The sequence below is a fragment of the Penicillium maclennaniae genome (assembly GCF_028827695.1).
Source record: "Penicillium maclennaniae strain IBT 15551 chromosome Unknown utg000007l:1.0-4884863.0:1.0-4888362.0, whole genome shotgun sequence".
Lineage (NCBI taxonomy): Eukaryota > Fungi > Ascomycota > Eurotiomycetes > Eurotiales > Aspergillaceae > Penicillium > Penicillium maclennaniae.
Window position 1 is genome coordinate 1,815,386 of NW_026623219.1, and position 20,207 is coordinate 1,835,592.

General features: G+C 52.2%; 6 protein-coding genes across 6 annotated transcripts; 2 read left to right on the forward strand and 4 right to left on the reverse strand.

The window, feature by feature from the left end:
* Window positions 1-94: 94 nt before the first annotated feature.
* Window positions 95-2,073, reverse strand: hemA (5-aminolevulinic acid synthase HemA; the record flags this gene model as incomplete). Its single annotated transcript, XM_056969562.1, has 3 exons — window positions 95-661; window positions 688-1,682; window positions 1,740-2,073. 3 exons carry the CDS (start codon window positions 2,071-2,073, stop codon window positions 95-97), a joined length of 1,896 nt encoding a protein of 631 aa, XP_056819594.1.
* Window positions 2,074-3,268: 1,195 nt separating this feature from the next.
* ino80 (chromatin-remodeling ATPase INO80) lies at window positions 3,269-8,358 on the reverse strand (the record flags this gene model as incomplete). Its single annotated transcript, XM_056969563.1, has 3 exons — window positions 3,269-3,462; window positions 3,519-7,752; window positions 7,813-8,358. 3 exons carry the CDS (start codon window positions 8,356-8,358, stop codon window positions 3,269-3,271), a joined length of 4,974 nt encoding a protein of 1,657 aa, XP_056819595.1.
* Window positions 8,359-11,109: 2,751 nt separating this feature from the next.
* N7477_007901 (uncharacterized protein) lies at window positions 11,110-11,445 on the forward strand (the record flags this gene model as incomplete). Its single annotated transcript, XM_056969564.1, has 1 exon — window positions 11,110-11,445. The coding sequence occupies one exon, from the start codon at window positions 11,110-11,112 to the stop codon at window positions 11,443-11,445; it is 336 nt and encodes a 111-aa protein (XP_056819596.1).
* A 1,256-nt stretch (window positions 11,446-12,701) lies between these two features.
* N7477_007902 (zinc-dependent alcohol dehydrogenase) lies at window positions 12,702-13,875 on the forward strand (the record flags this gene model as incomplete). Its single annotated transcript, XM_056969565.1, has 3 exons — window positions 12,702-13,358; window positions 13,419-13,773; window positions 13,829-13,875. The coding sequence occupies 3 exons, from the start codon at window positions 12,702-12,704 to the stop codon at window positions 13,873-13,875; spliced, it is 1,059 nt and encodes a 352-aa protein (XP_056819597.1).
* Window positions 13,876-14,107: 232 nt separating this feature from the next.
* N7477_007903 (putative GABA permease) lies at window positions 14,108-16,158 on the reverse strand (the record flags this gene model as incomplete). The annotated part of the gene is made up of 6 exons (XM_056969566.1): window positions 14,108-14,283; window positions 14,345-14,735; window positions 14,785-14,871; window positions 14,946-15,626; window positions 15,702-15,748; window positions 16,056-16,158. The coding sequence occupies 6 exons, from the start codon at window positions 16,156-16,158 to the stop codon at window positions 14,108-14,110; spliced, it is 1,485 nt and encodes a 494-aa protein (XP_056819598.1).
* Window positions 16,159-17,602: 1,444 nt separating this feature from the next.
* On the reverse strand, window positions 17,603-20,028 carry N7477_007904 (bifunctional K:H/Na:H antiporter NHX1; the record flags this gene model as incomplete). Its single annotated transcript, XM_056969567.1, has 6 exons — window positions 17,603-18,134; window positions 18,235-18,841; window positions 18,901-19,560; window positions 19,655-19,792; window positions 19,903-19,932; window positions 19,986-20,028. 6 exons carry the CDS (start codon window positions 20,026-20,028, stop codon window positions 17,603-17,605), a joined length of 2,010 nt encoding a protein of 669 aa, XP_056819599.1.
* Window positions 20,029-20,207: the final 179 nt, after the last annotated feature.

Genomic DNA, 20,207 nt, shown 5'->3' on the forward strand with positions numbered 1-20,207 from the left:
ATATACGTGATGGATGCATGCACGCGTCGAGTCATCTTAAATGAGCGGACAGGTAAAAGAAACAGTACCCAAAGACCAACAAGCACAAGCAAATCTAGGCGGCGACTCCGATAGGAGCGGCGCCGATAGCGGAGTGCGCACGTGTGCCGGCCGGGGTGCCGGTCTTCAACTGCGGAGCGGTCTGAGCTGCTTCGGCACTGAGCTCACGGGCGATGGAGACCTCAAGAGGCTCGGAGGCCAGAATATTGAGCTGGGTGTTTTCCCAAATGGGCTGGTTGGCTTCTTCGGCGCCCTCGACGCCGACGCCGACGAACCCACCGAGAGCCTTCCAGTCAGAGGTACGCTTGATGCCTAGGTCATTCCAAACAGACTGAACGGCTTGGACAAGGTGGTCGCGCAGAGGCTTGACGTGACCGGGGGTAGGGGTGATGCGGAGGCGCTCTTCACCGCGAGGAACGGTGGGATAATTGATGGCCTGCACGTAGATACCGTGTTCCTCGAGAAGCTTGTCGGATGCGCGCTTGGCGAGCTCGGCGTCACCGACAAGGAGAGGGACGATGTGAGAGGGGTTGGGGATAACCGGAATGTCAAGCTCCTTCAGGGCGGACTTGACGGCGCGGGTGTGAAGCTGCTGCAAAACACGGTCACGGGGGTGCTGCGCCTGGTATTGGATAGCAGTGTCGGCACCGGCCATGGTGGCAGGGGGAGGGAAGTGGTGAAGATGAAGCCGGGGGCCAGTGAGCGGATAGTGTCGACCAGAGCCGACGAGCCAGCGATATACCCGCCGACGCAGCCGTAAGCCTTACCCAGAGTACCGGTGATGATATCAATGCGGTCCATAACAGTTCCCTTGGTGCTCTGGGGGGAGGCGGTGTCCTGGGAAGCGTAGGCATCGTAGTCAAGATGCTCAGCGACACCGGCTCCGTGAGGTCCGTACATGCCGACGGCGTGCACCTCATCCAAGAAAGTGATAGCGCCGTACTTGTCAGCGAGATCACAAATCTTCTCAATCGGAGCAATGGAACCACACATGCTGTACACAGACTCAAATGCAATAATCTTGGGCACGTGAGCTGGCAAGGCAGCGAGCTTGGCTTCCAGGTCCTGCAGGTCGTTGTGCTTGAAGACCATCTTCTTCGCACCAGAGTGACGGATACCCTGGATCATAGAGGCATGGTTCAGGCTATCGGACAGGATCACGCAGTCAGGCATCTTGCTGCCGAGGGTCGCGAGAGTAGCATCATTTGCCACGAAGCACGAGCTGAAGACCAGCGCAGACTCCTTTCCGTGCAACTTGGCAAGGGTATCCTCCAGGGCGACCGCATGCTGGTTGTGGCCCGAGATGTTACGGGTACCACCGGCACCGGCACCGTAGGTATCCAATGTACGGTGCATAGACTCAAGGACCTGGGGATTGCGGCCCATGCCCAGATAATCGTTGGAACACCAAACCGTCACACGCTCCTCCACAGAGGCAGTGTGGGCGCGAGGGAACTCCTTGGCCAGTCGGTTGATGTTGTTAAAGTAGCGGTACGACTTGTCCTTATGCTTCTTCTCCAGCTCGGTGTTGTAGAAGCCATTGTAGTCGAAATGCTTATGGCTCGGGGCCTCGGGACGGGGACCGCGGACTGCGGCATCGGTGGCGTGGGCAGAACGAATCGAGCGAGGAATGGTAGGGTGGACTAGGGACCCTTTAGTATACCTTCATAGATGAAAAAAGATAGAGAAATCATTCTTACCCTGCTCATTCTTCTCATACGACTCAGGGGCGACACTGGCCGGGTGACCGCCGGTCGTGTGCAGCGCACGGTGAGCAGTCGGGGCCTTGTAGGGCTTAATGCTGGGGACACCGGCGGCGCACGAGGTGAAGCGTTTAGTGCCGCTCATGCGGGCACTCTGCACGGCAAGAGCCTTGCTCATGACAGGGCAGCGGCGGGCCAGGACCTGGAGGTTGGACATGGTACCGCCGCTGGTGCTGGGCCGAGTAGCGGTGGAGAGGGTGCGCAGAGTGGCGGGCGAGGTGCGCTTGAGGAAGGGGCACATGGCCCGGGACTGTTGGAGCATTGCCTCCATGATGGATCGAATTGAATCAGAACAACACAAATTCAAGGGGAATAATAGGAAGAGGAATTATTACCTGGGCTCTCTCCCGTGAAAATCGGACTGGGCGGGGGCGGAATCGACTGACTCAGCCCATCGCTGATTAATTCCGGGCTACAATTGGTTCCAGGCTCTCAACCGGAAGATCTTGCCTGACGGGGTTTTGAGGGGTCTGCTGCAAATCCCGAGGTACACTAATCGAATACGAGAACGGTGACGGAACTTTGGAAATCAATTTCCATATGATTCTCATTTGGTGCGGTGGCGGGCCAATTCTCCATTTGCAGAGAGCACAACCGTGAAAAGCAAACACCGGGGGTGCTACTCGGGGTACGACGCGGGATCTCAGTGCAGAAACCGCCACTCGGGGTTCTTCTCAAATCGCGACATTTTGGATTGGGTATCACGTGGATGGCATCTCTGATTCACAGTGATCTAAGCCATTATCCTGTCAAAGTCTATAGAATTATTATGAAAGCCTTGAATGGAATCCTCGAATATGGTCTCGTGAAAAGACTGATGTAATACAGAAAATTTTCCCAAGACAGGTGTGGGGATATATCGATTCGAAGCTGCCTCGGGATTGTCAAGGTCAGCATACGTAAGCATTCTCCGGAGCTGTGCTAGATCGAGATAGTCTTCAAGCGCTGAAACCAGGAAAATTGGACGTATACTGAATACCCAGTGTGTTACAAAGTTGAGGGTACCGAAGAAGTCAAATGGAATAGCTACATCTAGATTCGACCTGATTCTGCATCAATCAGCTGCCCGTAGATATAAACCCAACCCTTGAGATATTAAGGCAAAAAGAAAACAGAAATTGAAATTCATCATAGAGACTTTTTCCGCATCTATCAGAAAAACACTTCTTTTGTCTCCCCTACCTCTCCGAGAAGTCTTCATGCATAAAACATTTCAACAATGAAGGATCCAAATTCCAAAAACAGAAGAAGTAGTCACTTCGATCCCAATTGGGTGAAGAATTGAACACAAGGTTGTATGTTAATACACAGCGAAGCGATGATGTTCGCCAAACATGGAAAAAGAAAAGAAAAGAAAATAGAAGACAGAACGTTGTAGACCATGGAAAGAAACAGATTGAACGAAAGACCTCACACGGAAACGCCGTCACCCAGTTGCTCACTTGCACTATTCAAATACATCCTGATTAATCTAACCCGCCGTCACCGTCAATGAGGCGCAGACGCTCCTTGGTGGTCTTTGCGCGCTTGGAGGTGCCTTTGCCTGGACCGCGGCCTCGGCCTCGTTTGGCGGCGGGCGCTGGTGGGGTGTCCACATTCTCGGATAGCGGTGTTGCGGCGCCTGACTGCTTGGCACTTTGGTCGTCAAAGTTGCCCTCGCCTGCCAAAGAGTTAGCAAATCGGTCGAATGAGAATTTGAGATAAGAGTGGACAAACCTTCGTGGTACATGTCGTCCAAAGTGAGATCCCGCTTTCGCTTTTGAGCAGCCTTCTTACCGCCCTTGGGAGCTCCGAGAGTCTCGCCGCGCTCGAGCGCCTCTTTCTCCTTCTTCTCGAGCAACGCGGCTTCGTCGTCGTCGGCAAGCCACATAGCAATGTCCTTGGTGCGGTTTTCGCGGGCACGGGTGTTGAAGTCGACGCCGCCAGCGGCACCACCAGTGATGACGACGCGCTGCACCTCTTCCTTCTGTAGGGCGCGCTTCCGAATTCGCTCTTCGATTGTACCCCGGGTGATGAGCCGGTAGACGGTGACTTGTCTGGTCTGACCAAGACGATGTGCACGATCCATGGCCTGGGAATCGATGGTAGGGTTCCAATCAGAATCGTAGAAGATGACAGTGTCTGCAGCTGTCAAGTTGATACCGAGACCACCAGCACGAGTGGAGAGCAGGAACACGAAGATTTCAGGATTCGATTGGAAGTCTGCCACAGTGTCGCGACGATCCTCGAGCTTGGTACTTCCGTCCAATCGGCAGTACTTGTAATTTCGGTACGTGAGGTACTCTTCCATCAAGTCGATCATACGTGTCATCTGGAAATATAATAGGACACGATGTCCACCGGGCTTGAGCTCTCGAAGCAGCTGGTCCAGCTTGGCCAATTTTCCTGAATCTGTGACGAAGCGTCGCATAGAAGGGACTTCGATATTGGTATAGCGGGCTTTCTGAGAGATAGGCGCCGGGAGCATCGGCGGTTTAGAGTAAGGCGCGGGATCGAGCTTTTTCGTGAGAATCTGTTCTTCGAGCTGCCTAGATGTAATGTTATAGAGTGCCTGGCGCAAGCTTGGGTTGAACATGGTCCTCTGAGCTTCCCGACCTGCCTCTTGACCAGAGCAGGAGAGCGTGATTGGTGGCGCCGAGGCAGCGTTTACAGAGCAAGGCTCGATGAGATTGAGACCTTGATCCTCGAATGCCGAGCGAGAGACATTCATCAAGTTACGCATACGGCCCTCGGTGGTGATATCGCGAAGAGCCTGCCGATCATTGCGGTCCACGATGTTGAGCATGGAATGCGCCAAAATTGAATTTGCATCCGTGTTCTCATCATCGTAGGTGACATTGAGGGCAGAAAGGCGGTTTGACTGGCCTCTCTTCCGAGCGGCACGCTCATAAGGTCCAAGGCGGGACAGTTCACTGGCTTCTCCAGCAGACGTATCGACAAATCGCAAAAATGAAAAGGCACCGTTCTCGCGAGCACTTTGCTGAATATTTTCTGGCGTCCAGATATTCATCATGTGTGAAAGGTACTTGTTCCGGAAACCGGCACGGTCGTTATCGGGGCCGGGCATGTCGACGCGAGCTGCCGAGCTGCAGAGAAGACGCGGCAATTCATATTCAATGAGGTTCTTGGTCGAATAACGGACGTCGACAAAGTAGCCTTCACGAACAAACGAGGCACATTCGGCAAAGCTTGCAGCGGAGAACGGAGATTTGGTCTCTGCACGCTCAAAAAGATCGGGATGGTTACAGACCTTACGGAACTGCATTACCAAGTTCATCAAAGTTGTGGTATCGCTATCATCACCCACGGCCGCCTTTTCAAGGATATCAATAATGCTGACACGGTTCCGAAGGTTGGCGTAGATGGCACGCTGGCGATATGTCAGGTCACAGAAGAGATCCTTCTCAACCTTATCGCCAAGTTCCTGCTGCACATTCTTTTTCACACGACGAAGCATGAAGGGCTTCAAGATCATATGGAGACGCTTGAGCTGATCTTCGTTGAGCTTCGTGTTACTCTGAGCATGGGACTCAATGTCCTTTGAGAACCATTCGCTGAACTCGTCGTGAGAATCGAACAATGTGGGCATGATGAAATGCAACAGGGCCCAAAGCTCTTGCATGTTGTTTTGAATAGGAGTACCTGTCAACAGCAGCCGGTTACGACAGGAGAAATTCAACAAGTTCTTCCATCGAGAACTCTGAGATGACTTGATAGCTTGCGCCTCGTCAAGAATCATATACTGCCACTTGACCTTCTGGAAGTATTGCGCATCAAGCACAACTAGCTGGTATGAGGTCACGAGCACGTGGAACTCGGAGTCGCGATTGTAGGTGATGTGTTTGCGATCCCAGAACTTGCGGAGAATCTTACGATCCTTTGCATTGCCCCAGTAAGGCAGAACCTTGATATCTGGAACAAATTTGGCAATCTCCTGCTGCCAATTGTGCAGAGTTGACGCAGGTGCGATGACTAAGAACGGACCCCAGATGTTGTGGAACTCGGCCAGGTATGCCATGACGGAAATAGACTGGATGGTCTTACCAAGACCCATCTCGTCTGCCAAGATTCCGTTAATGCCCTGCTCGTATAGGTTGACAAGCCAGTTGAGACCCTTCAGCTGATATTCCTTCAATTTTGCAGTCAACATAGTCGGCTGGGAGATTTCAATGTCTCCGAGACTGGTTGGATTCTGGAAGTTCATCTCGCCTTCATCAAAGGCTGCCATATTGTCTCCACCCTGCTCCTGGTTAAAGGCACGGGCACGGTCCTGCGCTTGCTGCACAGCGTTCTGTGCATTTGCCATAGCAGCCTGCTGTAGGGCAGTCTCATCATCTGCATCGAAGTCGAGATCCTCGAAGTTTGTGGGCTTGATATTAGGGTCGGCATTGGGAATATTAGGGTGGTGGGCTTCACCCCCGGCGGCGGCCGTGACACCATCTCCAGCTTCAGCTTCAGCAGTCTTGACCTTCCGACCGATGAAGTGAGAGTACAGCTCAGTCTGGGAGATAAGGAAATTGAGCTTGCGCTTCTGTCGGTTTGATTCGCGCTCTGCTTCAGCCTTCTTCGCCGACTCGAGTTCCTGCTTTTCTGCCAAGCGGCGCAAGTCACGCTCCTCGCGCTCGTTGCGCTTCCAGAAGGACATCATCTCACGCATGGTACGTTTGGCACGGGCTTGTGTATCCTTAGTGCTCTTGTTGGTCCGCTCCTGCCACTTGCGAGACTGCTTGCTGGCTAACTGGGCTGTCTTGCGCAAGTTCTCTTGACGGGTGGAAAGCGACGTGGTCTTGATGCGATAGACCTTGGGGATGTCCTTGCGAGCAATGTCACGCCATATTTGCTCGTAGATCTGGTTGTAGCCCTTGCTATCGTAGTGCAATGGAACGGGGGTGCCCTCCTTGGAATAGCGGGCGTCGAGAGGTGTATAATACTCGTCATCAAATCCGGCGTTCCAAGCCGCTTCAGCGGCATCCTTCTCGGCCTGCTTTTGTTCCCTGGACTTCTTGGGTCGGGTAACAGGACCGCCACGTCCAGATTTGCGGCGCGAAGGAGATGAGCGGCCAATATGGAATGAGCTAGTGGTGCCACCTTCGTAGTTAGGAGGCAACGGAGTGACCTCGCCGAGCTCCTCCTGGGCAATTCCACCTTCCAAAGCACGTTTGGTGGACTTGATTTTCTTGTGAGCCCGTTCGGCTTCGCGGAGGAACTTCTCCCTTTCCACTGAGTCCTCAGTCTGGCCAGCCTTGCGCTCGGCCTCCATTTTCTTCTGCATTTCCAGACGCACGGTATTTTCACGGCGACGCTTTCGCTGCATGTCCTTCTTACGTTCCTTCTCGTCCTGGATTTCTTTCTGCTGAACTTCAGCGATGACAGAGCCTTCGTTGAGCGAGCGGAATCGCTCTGTTCCAATAATGGCCTGCTTTTCGAACGATCGAGCGAGATCGAGCAGGAAGGCGTTGCGACGTCGCTTTCGCCGCGCTTGTTCAGCGTGGCTGCTCTCAATAGAGCGCTTGCTGGCTTTCTCCTGGTAACGATTGAGCTCTCCCTCGAAGCCGGGACCTTCAACGTCACTCTTCTCGGCATTGTCAATCTCTACCATAGCCCGATTCACTTGCTCAGCATCAACGCCAGGCGGTAGAGGTTTTCGCACTGGTGGACGAGGGATGGTAGCCGACTGGTCCGATCCGGGCCGTAAAATCCCATTGGGAGCGAATGGGCCCTTGGAAGGTCCCAAATGATGATTATCCATGCTCGGACCTTTCTCCGACTTGGGATAGAAGGTTCCCGGGATTGGCCCTGGTTCTCGCCGTTGATCAAAGTGCGAAGGTGTGTGTGCCGAAGGCGTTGCCATCGATGAAGGCGGAGGAGACGTCTTTTTTGCAGGGTGTTCATCCGATGGTCCGGATAGAATGCTAGCGAAGGACATGGGATCTGCAGCTCGGGCAGGCTTCTAATGTTAAAAAGATTAGGAAAAGCTAATTCAGTGGAAACAAAGAAAGCATGGACGTACAGATTCCCGAGGCGGGGATGCTGGCCTAGACTCCCGATGCATCGGACCGTATCCAGCGCCATTACCTCTGACATGGTATGGCGACTCGGTTTCCCTGGTGGGAGACTGTGAATGGCCATCTGGGCGGCTGGTTGGGTGGCCGTGTGGTGTCGAGGGACCATAGGGGGAAGTGCCGTTGCCTGGGTGCACAGAGCTAGAGAAGGGACGCGGCAGCGCAAGTTGAGGAGTACCAGCTGCGGGATGACCCTGGTACTGCGATGTCTCTCCAAGGGGCTGGTGAGGTGGCGCCGCCGCGCCGTTCAAGGACGGAGGGATCGATGCAGGCATTGGCGAAGACGCGTGCGGAAAGCGAGGACTGCGCGCCACGGAGGGAGGACCGAAGGCCGGGGGTGTCTGTGGTGGGTAGGCTTGCTGCTGTTGCTGCGGTTGCGCAGGCGGTTGCTCATTATTGGGATAGTACGGGCGGTTCTTATTCGGGGACTCATAGGAAGGGAACCGATGCTGCTGAGTCGGGGACTGGGCGTTGTATGGCGGAGCGCCCGTCATGATGGCCGTGTCCCCAGCGCCGGGTACGCGCGACAGAGGCTAGATGCTCTGAAAGAGGTAGAGCTGAATGAATTGGAAAGGATCCAGGTCAAAGACCGAGGACGAAGCCCATGGATAGGTGTCAAGGGGGGGGGCTCGGAGATCTAAGCGCGGACGCGACGTCAGCGAGGTATCTAGATGGGTGGAATAGTAGGTGATACGGGGGAGCGATGTAAGAACGTTAAAGAGAAAAGGAGCGATGATGATCATACCTGATGGGAGGATGGATTCGTTTGTGGTGGGAAGATGCAGGGAGGAGGATCTTTGTGGCCGCGGAGACCCAAGCAGAGAATGCGCTGGGGCTAGGCGAGGATGCAGGGAGGTGACCCGGATGAGTATCAGGCCCGTCTTGAGAAAAGGGTAAGTGTGAAGGGTAAAGAGTTCGATGGTGGGAAAGGAATGGTGAGATTGAGAGGGGCAGTCGTGACTGAAGAAAGGGGAGTAGAGTAGGATCTGGCCGTTCCCTTCCTTTTGCTTGACCTGGTCCGTTGACGGCGTCGAGGTCGTGCCCTGTACAGCTCGGTTCCAACTCCGTCGGATTCCGTCTCTACTCGTGTTAGTCTATTGAACTCATCCGATTTTCTCTTTGCAGAGTCTAAATCGGATTTTGTCCCTACTGAAAGACTCCGTACTGGCGCAGTCCCATCCCATAGCGTGCCAGGCCAGTCGCATACAAACAGTCGTATGCTGGACGCGACCTTCCATATGGTCTCAGGTGTTTACCGGCTACAAATTTGGCTATTGCAGAATCCTCGCAGTCTAGCCAGTAGGTTTTTGTTTTGCTATCTCAGCCAGGCTCTTTTGGGTCCGACTGCCGGCTGACTTCCAGCTCATCCGAAGATTTCATCGCGGCCGATCCCGGTAGATTTGACTTCACGGTACGCAGCTCCATTACCATCAACCTCACCGTTTTCTTTGTCTTTTCTTTTTTGGCTCCCCATGTCACTAGGAAAGAGTTCGATAGATATTCAAGCCGCAAGTTCCATGGGAGTTGGCACCATCTTACTGCACGAGTCGCAGATTGATCAAGTGATGCACTACGCCGGGGCCGCCAAGACCCATGAAATGACTCTGTAAGCCACCTGGTCTTCTCAACACAGATCTGGTGAATCTCTAACATATCGGCTGTCGACCAGCTCTGATTCTAATGCCTCTACCCTAATGAATCGACGAGTTATTCATGCGGACATAGTTGCCGTGGGCAAGCATTCCTTTCTCGGCCAATCACCGCCTCTTCCTTATTTAGCAAAAACTCATGTCAATGAACAAGATGAAACAAAAAAAAATTCACAGCAAGATGGTCAAACGCCCGTTTCAAGTACTCCCTAGACCATACGAGAGGTCTCAAGGTGTGGGAATCGATACGATGACGTACTCCACTCCAGTGGACATCACATTGATTTTGGGATGCATCTACCGAGCAAGCACTCTGTAAAATTTGACTTTCAGTACCTTCGTGTTTATTTTATAAACACTAGGCTGAATAGGATGCTCAAGAAAGTCTTGGCTTTACTTCCGGTAGCGGCGTTCTGGTCCCTTGATCTATCTAACTGCTGGTTGTCAGGATCTGCCAGGAGGGTTTGAAGCGCAAACATACGAAGGATAGTGTGTCTACATGTCGTCCATACATGAACCTACTTACTGGCATATCGAGAAGTGAACAAAAAATCAAGTGTTGCTTTTCTCTCAGGGCTATTTCAAAGATCGCTCCGGATGTCCACCCATAGAAGCGGCGCCAATATTTCACCTGGTAAGGTCTTCATACGAAACCTGGGAAAACAAGACCTGATAAGGATCCGATGAAAAAAGAAAGCTCATCCAGCACGAGAAATCCAACTTTTGGGGATCATCGCGAATATCAGAAGCAGCTCATGTATTAGACGCGAGAAAAGTCAAAGATCTGCACAACAGACCACATAATTGGCTGAACGGTCTGCATTCTTGCATCGCAGATTAAATAAACCAATAAACCATCTTCTTCCGATCACCATGCATATGAAAATCGGAAAGAAGGGCTCACAATCAGTACCTGCCCTGGAAGAGTTCCCAGACCGAATCGGGGCACACTGTTTCATCCCAGACGTGAGCTTCTATTCAAGATGAAACCGGCATTGACTCAGCCTACTATATTACGAAAGCCCAGGACACAAACCACAAATGCGAAATAGCAGCGGAAGAAACCGCACAAGTCCGTCGAAAAGTCGACTTCTATGGGATGCCACTTCTCATTTTGAGCTCCCTGCTCCAATGCATTGACAAGTTGATATGAGTACGTGCATCACAACCTGACTTTTTTTTTTTTCAAAGATCTCAATTTGTAGGATCCGGCTTCTCGATCATCATCACGCGCCGAGCAACCACTCTGTTAAGCCCGCGATACACTCCGAGAATTATCAGATTGGAGGAATGGCTGTGATCCGAATCAGACGACTTGGATTCCATTCCCGATTGTGTCCAGTCTGCGTACTGGATTTGGAGGTGTTGTCATCCATAAGTAAGGGGTTTCGCACATTGTTTCCGTTCTTCTGACTGGGTTAGTAGGCGGCTGTGTTTTGTTCGGTTGCATTACAGCAAGAGTCCTATTCGTGGTGCTCAAAAACGCCCGTCTTTGGATTGTGATGGTGTGCGAGAATCCCGGTGATACTGGGATCATGTTGCGTGTTGAAGCTCGACTAGAACATTCAATGAGGCGGAGTGATCATCGGTCTCATCATGTGCGGCTGGATGGGTGGTGGGTATATGGTGACTCTTGTATCGGTCGGCGCAAATGTAGCCGGGCAGACGGAGAAGATCTTCATGTCCGGCATCCTGTGGTGTGCTTACGGACTCAGTAATGAGATCTCCCCATTGATGAGATTGAATGAGGAAGTCAGGCAACATCACCCGACGTGTTTCTACGCGATCATTGGGACTGCCTCGGTCGTGCTCTGTGGGGCGCTTGTTTTGAGGCACTACCTTGTTCGGGAGAATCGGAGACGGAATCGTGAGGATGGCGTGGTTGCTACAATGGTTGCCCAGGAATTGAGAACTCAGAGATTTGAAGAATAGAGACAATGAGAACTTCAGGTATTCTCTTTGATACATTGAGCGAGGTTGACTATCGGATAGCTAGAAGATCAGTGAAATAATGACGGAGAGCTCCATGCCTCTGAACTACCCCCTCTCAATCAATTTTCAAATGCAAATACTCCCCACCAATGTCGCCTCTTTCTTCCTCTGCTTTGTGGTACTATCTGTCTATGAGAACCTTTCCTGCAATCTCCAACATGCCACATTCGGGGCTCTCGAGAGGGGGCCTACTCGGAACGTCGAGGAACCTCGTATCCGGAACAACGATTGAAAACTCAGATAGCCACTTGTAGCTGCAAAAAACCATCTTGGGATCACTCCACTAGAGCTCGATCGGACATATCCCGATAAATGCCCAGAGCGCAGGTGGTGGACGATCGGATCGGCGGAAGCACCACCGAAAGGATAAGTGACAGTGCGGGGCCGAGAACCACAACGTTCAAGCGGATCGCGATTCCCCCAAGGTAGCTCTGAAGCTCGGGTCCCCCTTAAGGAATCAGACTATGGACCCGACCCTAAACGATAGGAACCGCAATTGCCGGAGATGTTTGCGATCGTAATCTCGCGAGGCCAGACGACTGGGTCGACAATCGTATGATGTTCGCATTGAAATCCCGCGCGGGGAAATCCCGTTGGTGACGTCGTTCACTCCTGGGTCCATCATGACTGCAGCTTCGACAACTCCCCTTCCGATTTGTGAGCTGGAAATGGGATTGGTGTATCCATTGGCTGTTTCAAGGCGTTTACCCCCCCTCTTCGACTCTCCGAGCTCCCCTGTTCGGTTGAGCGGATGGAAGCCTTGTATCGCGCTGTCTGTGTATAGAGATGTCTGAAGCCATCGCGTCAATTGCCGTGGGCGAGGAGGTATATTGGAATACCATCAAGCTTGAATGCCTTAAGGATATAAACAAGACCCGAGAATAGACCGTGTCATGGAACTAGACAACGCAATGGGTCGATGGGGAAAAAACCCGGACTGCCTGGCGACGAGCCTGTTCTTTGCGTAATATCCCCCAGTCCGGCGTTGGAGTGGTACCACGTCGCCATGTAATTTTTTGATTTTTTTTTTTTGATTTTATGCTCTTTTATAGCTGGCGTGTCTCTCACTTCATGGGCCTTGAACTTTCTACCTTCCATTTCTTCTCTTCCTCTCACCACCCCTACCCACATACCTCAACCTCTTATCCATTTACATTTCTACAAATTCCCGACGTACCAAAGTCCCATCAAGCAAGATGGCACCCACCATTCCCGAGATGCAGTGGGCCCAAGTCGTTGAAAAGAAAGGCGGGCCCCCAGTCTACAAGCAGATCCCCGTTCCCAAGCCTGGCCCAGATGAAGTCCTTGTGAAGATCCGCTACAGCGGTGTCTGCCACACTGACCTGCACGCAATGAACGGTGACTGGCCCCTTCCCCTCAAGATGCCCCTAGTAGGTGGCCACGAGGGTGCCGGTGTCGTGGTCGCCAAAGGTGAAATGGCTCGCGGAATCGAGATCGGTGATCATGCAGGTATCAAGTGGCTCAATGGCTCATGTCTGGCATGCGAATTTTGCCAGACTGGTGATGAGCCCCTTTGTGCTGGTCAGCAACTTTCGGGTTACACGGTTGACGGCACTTTCCAGCAGTATGCGATTGGCAAGGCGGCTCATGTCAGCAATTTGCCCAAGGAAGTTCCTTTTGATGCCGTGGCGCCTATTCTGTGTGCTGGTATCACTGTCTACAAGGGTCTCAAGGAGTCAGGTGCGCGTCCTGGTCAGACTGTTGCTATTGTTGGCGCTGGTGGTGGACTTGGCTCCTTGGGTCTGCAGTATGCCAAGGCTATGGGGCTGCGCGTGATTGCTATTGACGGTGGCGAAGAGAAGCGTAGTATGTGCGAGAGTCTCGGCGCAGAGGTATGTTTTGATCACTGCTCTGGATGTTTTTGGTTGAATGGGGAGACTGACACATGATAGACCTACGTCGATTTCATCAAGTCAAAGGATCTCGTCGCTGATGTGAAGGCTGCGACTCCCCAGGGGTTAGGCGCTCACGCTGTGATTCTACTTGCTGCCTCCGAGAAGCCTTTCCAACAGGCTGTCGACTATGCACGCCCCCGTGGTACGATTGTCGCCATCGGTCTACCCGCGAACGCCTTCCTCAAAGCTCCTGTCTTCGACAGCGTGGTTAAGATGATCAACATCAAGGGAAGCTATGTTGGCAACCGCCAGGATGGTGTGGAAGCCGTCGACTTCTTTGCTCGTGGTCTGATCAAGGCGCCCTTTAAGACTGTCCCGCTGGAGAAGCTGCCTGAGGTCTTTGAACTCATGGGTAAGACAACCCTGAAAAGTCCTTTGTCAAAAACATGCTAACACGATGGACACAGAGCAAGGCAAGATTGCTGGTCGCTATGTGCTCGAGATGCCCGAGTAAAGCTACGTGGACCTAACAGTCTGAACAAACAATTCAGCGGAATCTTCCAGACGGGAAAAGAGTCATGATGCATGTATTACAAACGAAACCCAGCAACGCACGTTATGAGAAGCGAGAGAAACTCCCTAGCTACAGTTAATAGAATGACCCGCAGTGACGGTCACTCTGAATTGCGTCTTACATTGGCTTAGGATAAGAATGTAGCTGAGACTGGTTTCACAGGTACCACAACCTAAAGACCACCGTTTTCCGAAGTCTCGCCCTCGACCTCAATCCTTTTGCCCTCATCTTCGGGTGAAACAGTGGTCTGAGGGCCATTGAACGTCTTCCTAGCATGAACAGCATAATAGAAAAGCGCACCAAGCCAAAGAGCACCGTTAACAACAACTGTGTAATTCATATCCTCCGCTATGCAACCAGTCAGTTCAGGCTCATTCACACGGCCAGTCATAACAGAAGGTGAACTTACGCGTCGGATTAGGTCCACCAGTGGGGATCATGCACAGCACAATTGCGAAAACCATGTAGATAACCGCAGTCCAAGCAATCGGCTTACTGAACTTTCCAGTATAGAATTCACCAGGGACAAACTTATCATTACCCCAAACAAGGCGGCAAAAAATAGGTGTCAGCCACGCAAGATCATTACCAGCAACGGCGAGAGAGAATAGTGCGTTGGCCGCGGCGTTGTCGATCAAGGATAGAAGACCAATGACTGCGGCGGCAACAACACAGCCGCAGACCATGCGCACGGGCTGGTAGAGCATCAGTCTGTGCTGGCTGACTTTGCGGAAGAACTGGGAGAAGGGGAGGGCGCCATCGCGGGAGAAAGCCCAGCTTTGACGAGAAGCGGCGAGGACCTAGAACCAGATTAGACAGATGTCTGTGGAAAAGGAGATGAGAACGCACGATGCTCAGTCCCATGAAGAATTGGACAGTTGCTACGACCGCCATGAAACCGAGGGCACCCTGCTTGCCTAGAGCATCATAGTAGATCTAAACATTGGTGAGTTCAGAAATTTTTTTTTTTTTTAAAAAAAAATAAAAACCATTCACTTAGCAGAACATACTTGAGCCATGGGCTGCCCAAATTTCGAGTTTAGAATACCGTCAATATCCGTACTCATTGAGGCCGCAATAACAGCCAAACTCAAGAATCCCAAGATACCACACAACCCAGCACTCGAGATAATACCCAACGGCACCGCCCGTGCAGCATGTGTTGCCTCCTCACTCATATGCACACAAGAATCGAAAGCCCCAATAGTCCAAATAGGACTCAACCAAGCCAACATGAAGGCCCATCCAGCAGGCCAAGTGGTTAAATTTTCCACGTCGCCAAAAACATACGACCCCGAGTTCACCGGCGGCGCATTGTGCGCCTTTCCAATCGGCAACGCAATCACAGTCGCAACGACAAGCCCGATGTTCAGCAAGATACAAAGAGACTGAATGCGCGGCATGACTCGTGCGAAGAAAATGGCGATGAAGCCGTGTGCGAAGACAGTTGCCACGTACGTGCCGTAGATGACAGGTCTTGTAGCGGACCAGTTGCCATCGCGCGATATGGAGATCATCGAGAGGAGCATGTTGGCGAAACCGTAGTCGATGGAGCAGAGGCCTCCGATCAGGCCGATTGTGTTGCTGTAGCCGACTAGGAAGCTGAGTGGGTTCTTGAGCTTGTCCGGGGCGTAGTAATGGGTCCAGAAGTAGAGACCACCTGCTGTGGGCATTGCTGAGGCCATATCGGCCTGATTCGGGGTTAGTGAGATGGCAATTTTCTTCATTTTCTTCATAGATGAAGGGTTCAGTGGACGGGTACGTACCATTGCAACACTGACGATGAAAATGAAGACACTTGCAGCCAGCCATCCTAACATGTATTGTCAATATCATAGCCAATGTGCAATCTAGTGGAATGGCATACCCTATGAGACAGTCAGTAACAACACGTTGCTGAAGCGGAGAAGGAAAACACTCACCCAAACCATGCCCACTGGGCCAGCGGGCATCGAGAAAGAAAGCGTCGAGGCAATAGATGGCAAAAGCCCCATAATACTAAACGCAACCGCGAAGATCTGCAGCGTCGAGTAATGGCGACGCAATTCCTGCTTGTAACCCAATGTTGCTTATGCCCGCATCAGCAATAGGCCCTATATCGTAATGCAAAACACACTCACCCAGTAACTCTGTATCGCCGACCTGCGCATCAACAATCTCACCAAGGCTCGCCTGCTGCGGCGTCTTGTGATTGACCGACGGGGACTTGATCTCGTCTGCCATGGTGATAAGATCTCGTATTCAGGATGGAGAAAGAAGAGAAAAGAAAGAGATCAATCGTCGGGACCGGAGGAGCGAGGTGCTACAAATACGGAGCCACTAACAAGCTTTCCAGCTAGGGAAGTCAGACAACGACAATCCTATCTCTTTCGGGGCTCAGAGTTTGAAATGCAAGTACCTCAGGTACTTGAGTTACCGATTACACCAAAGAGATAAAGAAGTAAGACCCCAGCCATAGTGCCATAGGCCAACCCCGGAGGATCAGCCCCATCACTTCCATCCAGCATTCCAATAACAACCTCTCGGCTATCTCACATATGGCGCGCGTCTCCAACGACTCCTACACGGATACCCGATAAGCCAAAGGCTAAGTGTGGGCGTACGAGGAAGCGGGGGAAGACCCGCCAAAGTCTGGGTTATGAGAGAAAGAGACCATTACTAGGAGCGATAGGAACCTCGGAGCACTAATTCCGCGATTACTCGGTGTCAGAGATAGGTGTCCTAGTTCCGGTTGGTGTGGCAGGCCGCTGATAAGGGGACATGAATGTGGCGAAGGGGCCTAAAGGATGAGGCTTGTCTGCGTAACTGTACTTAGTACAGTGTCTCTCTCGCTTCCAATTCCGAGGCTAACTTGGCTCGATTCCGCTATCAGTATCGTCGTTCCAAGGATTTGTTGTTCTTGGCTGGAATCCTGGCACGGATTATTGCGTACGTGGAGTTTGACCCCGGATTCAGAGAAGTGGGGTCGTCCGGAGTGGAGCCTGGTACACTATATGGTTTACCCGTGCTAGTCCACGGGTCTACTCGGTTAGATGAGCTCCATATATACAATGCAATTAGGGCCTCTACCATGTGCTCTAGCTACTTGTGAAAGGGTGTAGTTGCGATGACAGCCCCTGTAAGGGGGTCTGCAGACACGTACGGCAGCCGGTAGAGACGACAAGCTCATGAACCATATTGGTTCACTGTCCCAAAGTCTGCTCGCTAAGGTTGAATTTTGTGCACAATTGGATAAATAGGTTCGAAATAGGCTCAAGGCAGGTGGCCGGCATTGACTACGGGAATGCCGTCTCAAATCTGAACGAAATTGCTGCTCTAACCTCTACTGAATTTGCCCAACTTTGACGAAGACACACGACTCAACATTTGAAACTCATTTGATCCATTATTCCAACTTAGTGCTTACATCTCCATTCGGTCATGAAATGGCCGAACTCAGCATATCATACATATGCATCTAAAAGTTCTAATAGGAACGTTGCACAGAACAGGGTCTTAAGTCGCCGCACCCAGCTACCAGGGCCGAGTACTCATACAATCCAACATACCATGCTAAATCATGAAAAAAAGATATCTTGGACGGTAATGCACACCCAAAACAAAGGCTAAATATACATTCATGTCGGAAGGAATCCTCGCATGCAAGAGCTCCGGGAATATCATATCATCAAACCGCCCCAGGGCCAGGCCCTTTGTGATTCGACTGATCAAGCAGCAGCTTAGGCTTGATGAAGTCTTCATCGATTTGGCGGAACCATGCCGCGTGGTCACCGCTCGCTCCTCCGGAGAAGAGATCCCGAAGTGCGTCGCGCGCGCTAAGGCCGGATGATTCGCGGCGGGCAGGTGATACGCTTGCAGAGGCTGCGTTGGAGGAGGGCGTATGTGTTGCTCCTGGTGACGGGTGGGATGCGGAGCGGCGCAGGCGGTGGCCGCCGGCGATCGGTGGGAGGTCGTCGTCGGAGATACCTTCCATGTCGAGATCGAACTCATCGGGGTGGGCGACTAGGTTCCCGCGGTTCCTGCCTGAGGGCGGGAGGCCGAACTCGTCGTCGCTGTCGCCACCGCCGAGGCTGGGCCCGGCTGTACCGCCGTTCAGGAGAGTTGCTGTTGATGTGCGATCACGTCGCGATCCAACGTCCTTGGGGCCGTAGGCGTCAGAATACATACGGGTGTGGCCTTGACGGGGGCTAGGACGCCGGCTGTTCCCAGTTGAGTAGCTATCTGTACGCTTGCCGATGCCTCCTCGCTGGGGAAAGGGGTGGTTCAGACCATCAAGAGGGATGGTAGAGTCTCCACGACGTGGGGGTGTAGCCCAGGGCAGTGCCAGAGCGCTTGTAGTAGGTGCCGCCGTGGGTCACCTCGATATCAAACTCGTCGTCGGAGTCTATTTCCTCGACAACTCCGGTCCGAATGCCCAATATCTCCAGCATGCGGGCTGTGGTGCCTCCAAAGATAATGACGGTCAACACGACCACAACTAGGACTGTCGCGCGCAGTGTCGGTGCGTTCACTCCCGCAAGACCGGCAGCCAGTGCAACACCGACGGCACCACGCAGACCGGCCCAGAAGAGCATGGCTTGGTAGGCAAAGGGAAGTTCATCTGCGACCTCAATGCCACGGCGTCGAGCCTTGTAGCGGATGAACCAATTAATGGCTTTGGAAAGCGGAAACACGGCCAAGTAGCGGGCAAGACAGATGCCAAAGACCGCAACAAGGATGAAGAGTGGGTTGAACTTGAGGTTCGACTCGACAAACAAGTCCAAGCCCAGGTAGATGAAAATAAAATTCTCCGAAAGCTGGGCCATAACTTGGAAAAGGTATTTAGTAGTCAACTGAGTCCGGCGGGACATGTTGTAGTAAGCGTAATGCTTGAGAGTGATTCCGCAGAACAGCAGAGACACAATACCTGTAAGAAAAGTGATTAGCCGGGCGTGCCTTTCCTTGTAAAGGATCCGATCAACTCACCAGAAAGATGAACGCCATTGGAGAAGAAATAACTCGCGTAAGCAATGAGGATAATCAAGCAACTCTCAATCTTAGGCATGCGTCTCACCAACGTATACTTCAGTCCCAGCGCCGTAGCGATGCCAACCACAATACCAACCAACATGCTACCGAAGAAAACGAGCAGGAAAAGCCCGGCAGCTTCAAATAGATGAAGGAAAGTGAGCGAGCCAGCATCATTTTCAGCATACTTCTGCGCAGTCTCGAACAGCACAATAGCAATGGCATCGTTCAGGATCGACTCGCCAAAGATGATGGTATATAGTTTCGGCTCGACTTTGTAGAGGTTGAAGATCGCCAAGATAGTGACAGGGTCTGTAGCAGAAAGCGTCGCACCGACCGAGAGTGCCTCCACAAATGAAATGTTCAGCCCGTCCAGCGGGATCCGCGTCCACAAGTATAGAATCAGGCCAAGTACCATGGCCGAGATGAAAGTGCCGGCGAAGGCAAAGGTTAGAATGGTGCCGATGTGGCGAAAGAAATTTGCTTGGTGAAGCTCATAGCCGGACGCAAGGATGATTGGTGGTAGAAGGAGGTTAAAGAAGAATTGATAGTCGAAGGCAACGCTGTCTTGGAGGTTTGATTCGGAGGTGAGGCGGATGATAAGACCGACGAACATGCCTGGTTTTTGGAATGTCAGTCAGATGCATTGACCAAATGCCATGACCTTTGCGACCACAAAATTGGAATTTGGAATAGATTTCAAGACACGTACCTGCGAAAATGGACAGCACAGTCTCGTGCACAGCTTGGATCTTCCTCTGCTGCAGGATGTAGCTCGTGAAGAGGGCAAACATCAACAGCATGATCATAATGAAAAGCGCCCAGGAGCTGGTGATCTCCTTCGAGCCCGCTTCGGGGGGAATCTGTCGTCGAGAATCATAGTCAGGTCATCGCGTATGGAACAGGGATATAGCGTCATCAACGGAGGAGAGGGGCAAGGGAAGCTCAGTTCACGCGTACCATCAGGGTCAGTATCTTCCGACGCTCGCCCTGCAGACATGGTAGTTAGCATATATTCACTAGTTCAACCACCGGCGACATACTTAGCAGAGCGTGGAAGGCCTCGCCCATCAGTTGACCGGCCATCGCGACTGGACTTGCAGAGCAACGCGGACAGCTTGGCTTTGAGCTCTCGCTAGTCTAAACGGGTAGAGCACAGCGCGCACATAATCCCACCGCTAGGGAGTAAGAGCAGTGCGAAGGGAAGTCGGATTGTTGAATCGAGGTCGTGGTGACAGGGCTGGGGGCGTAAGTTGCATCCGCGC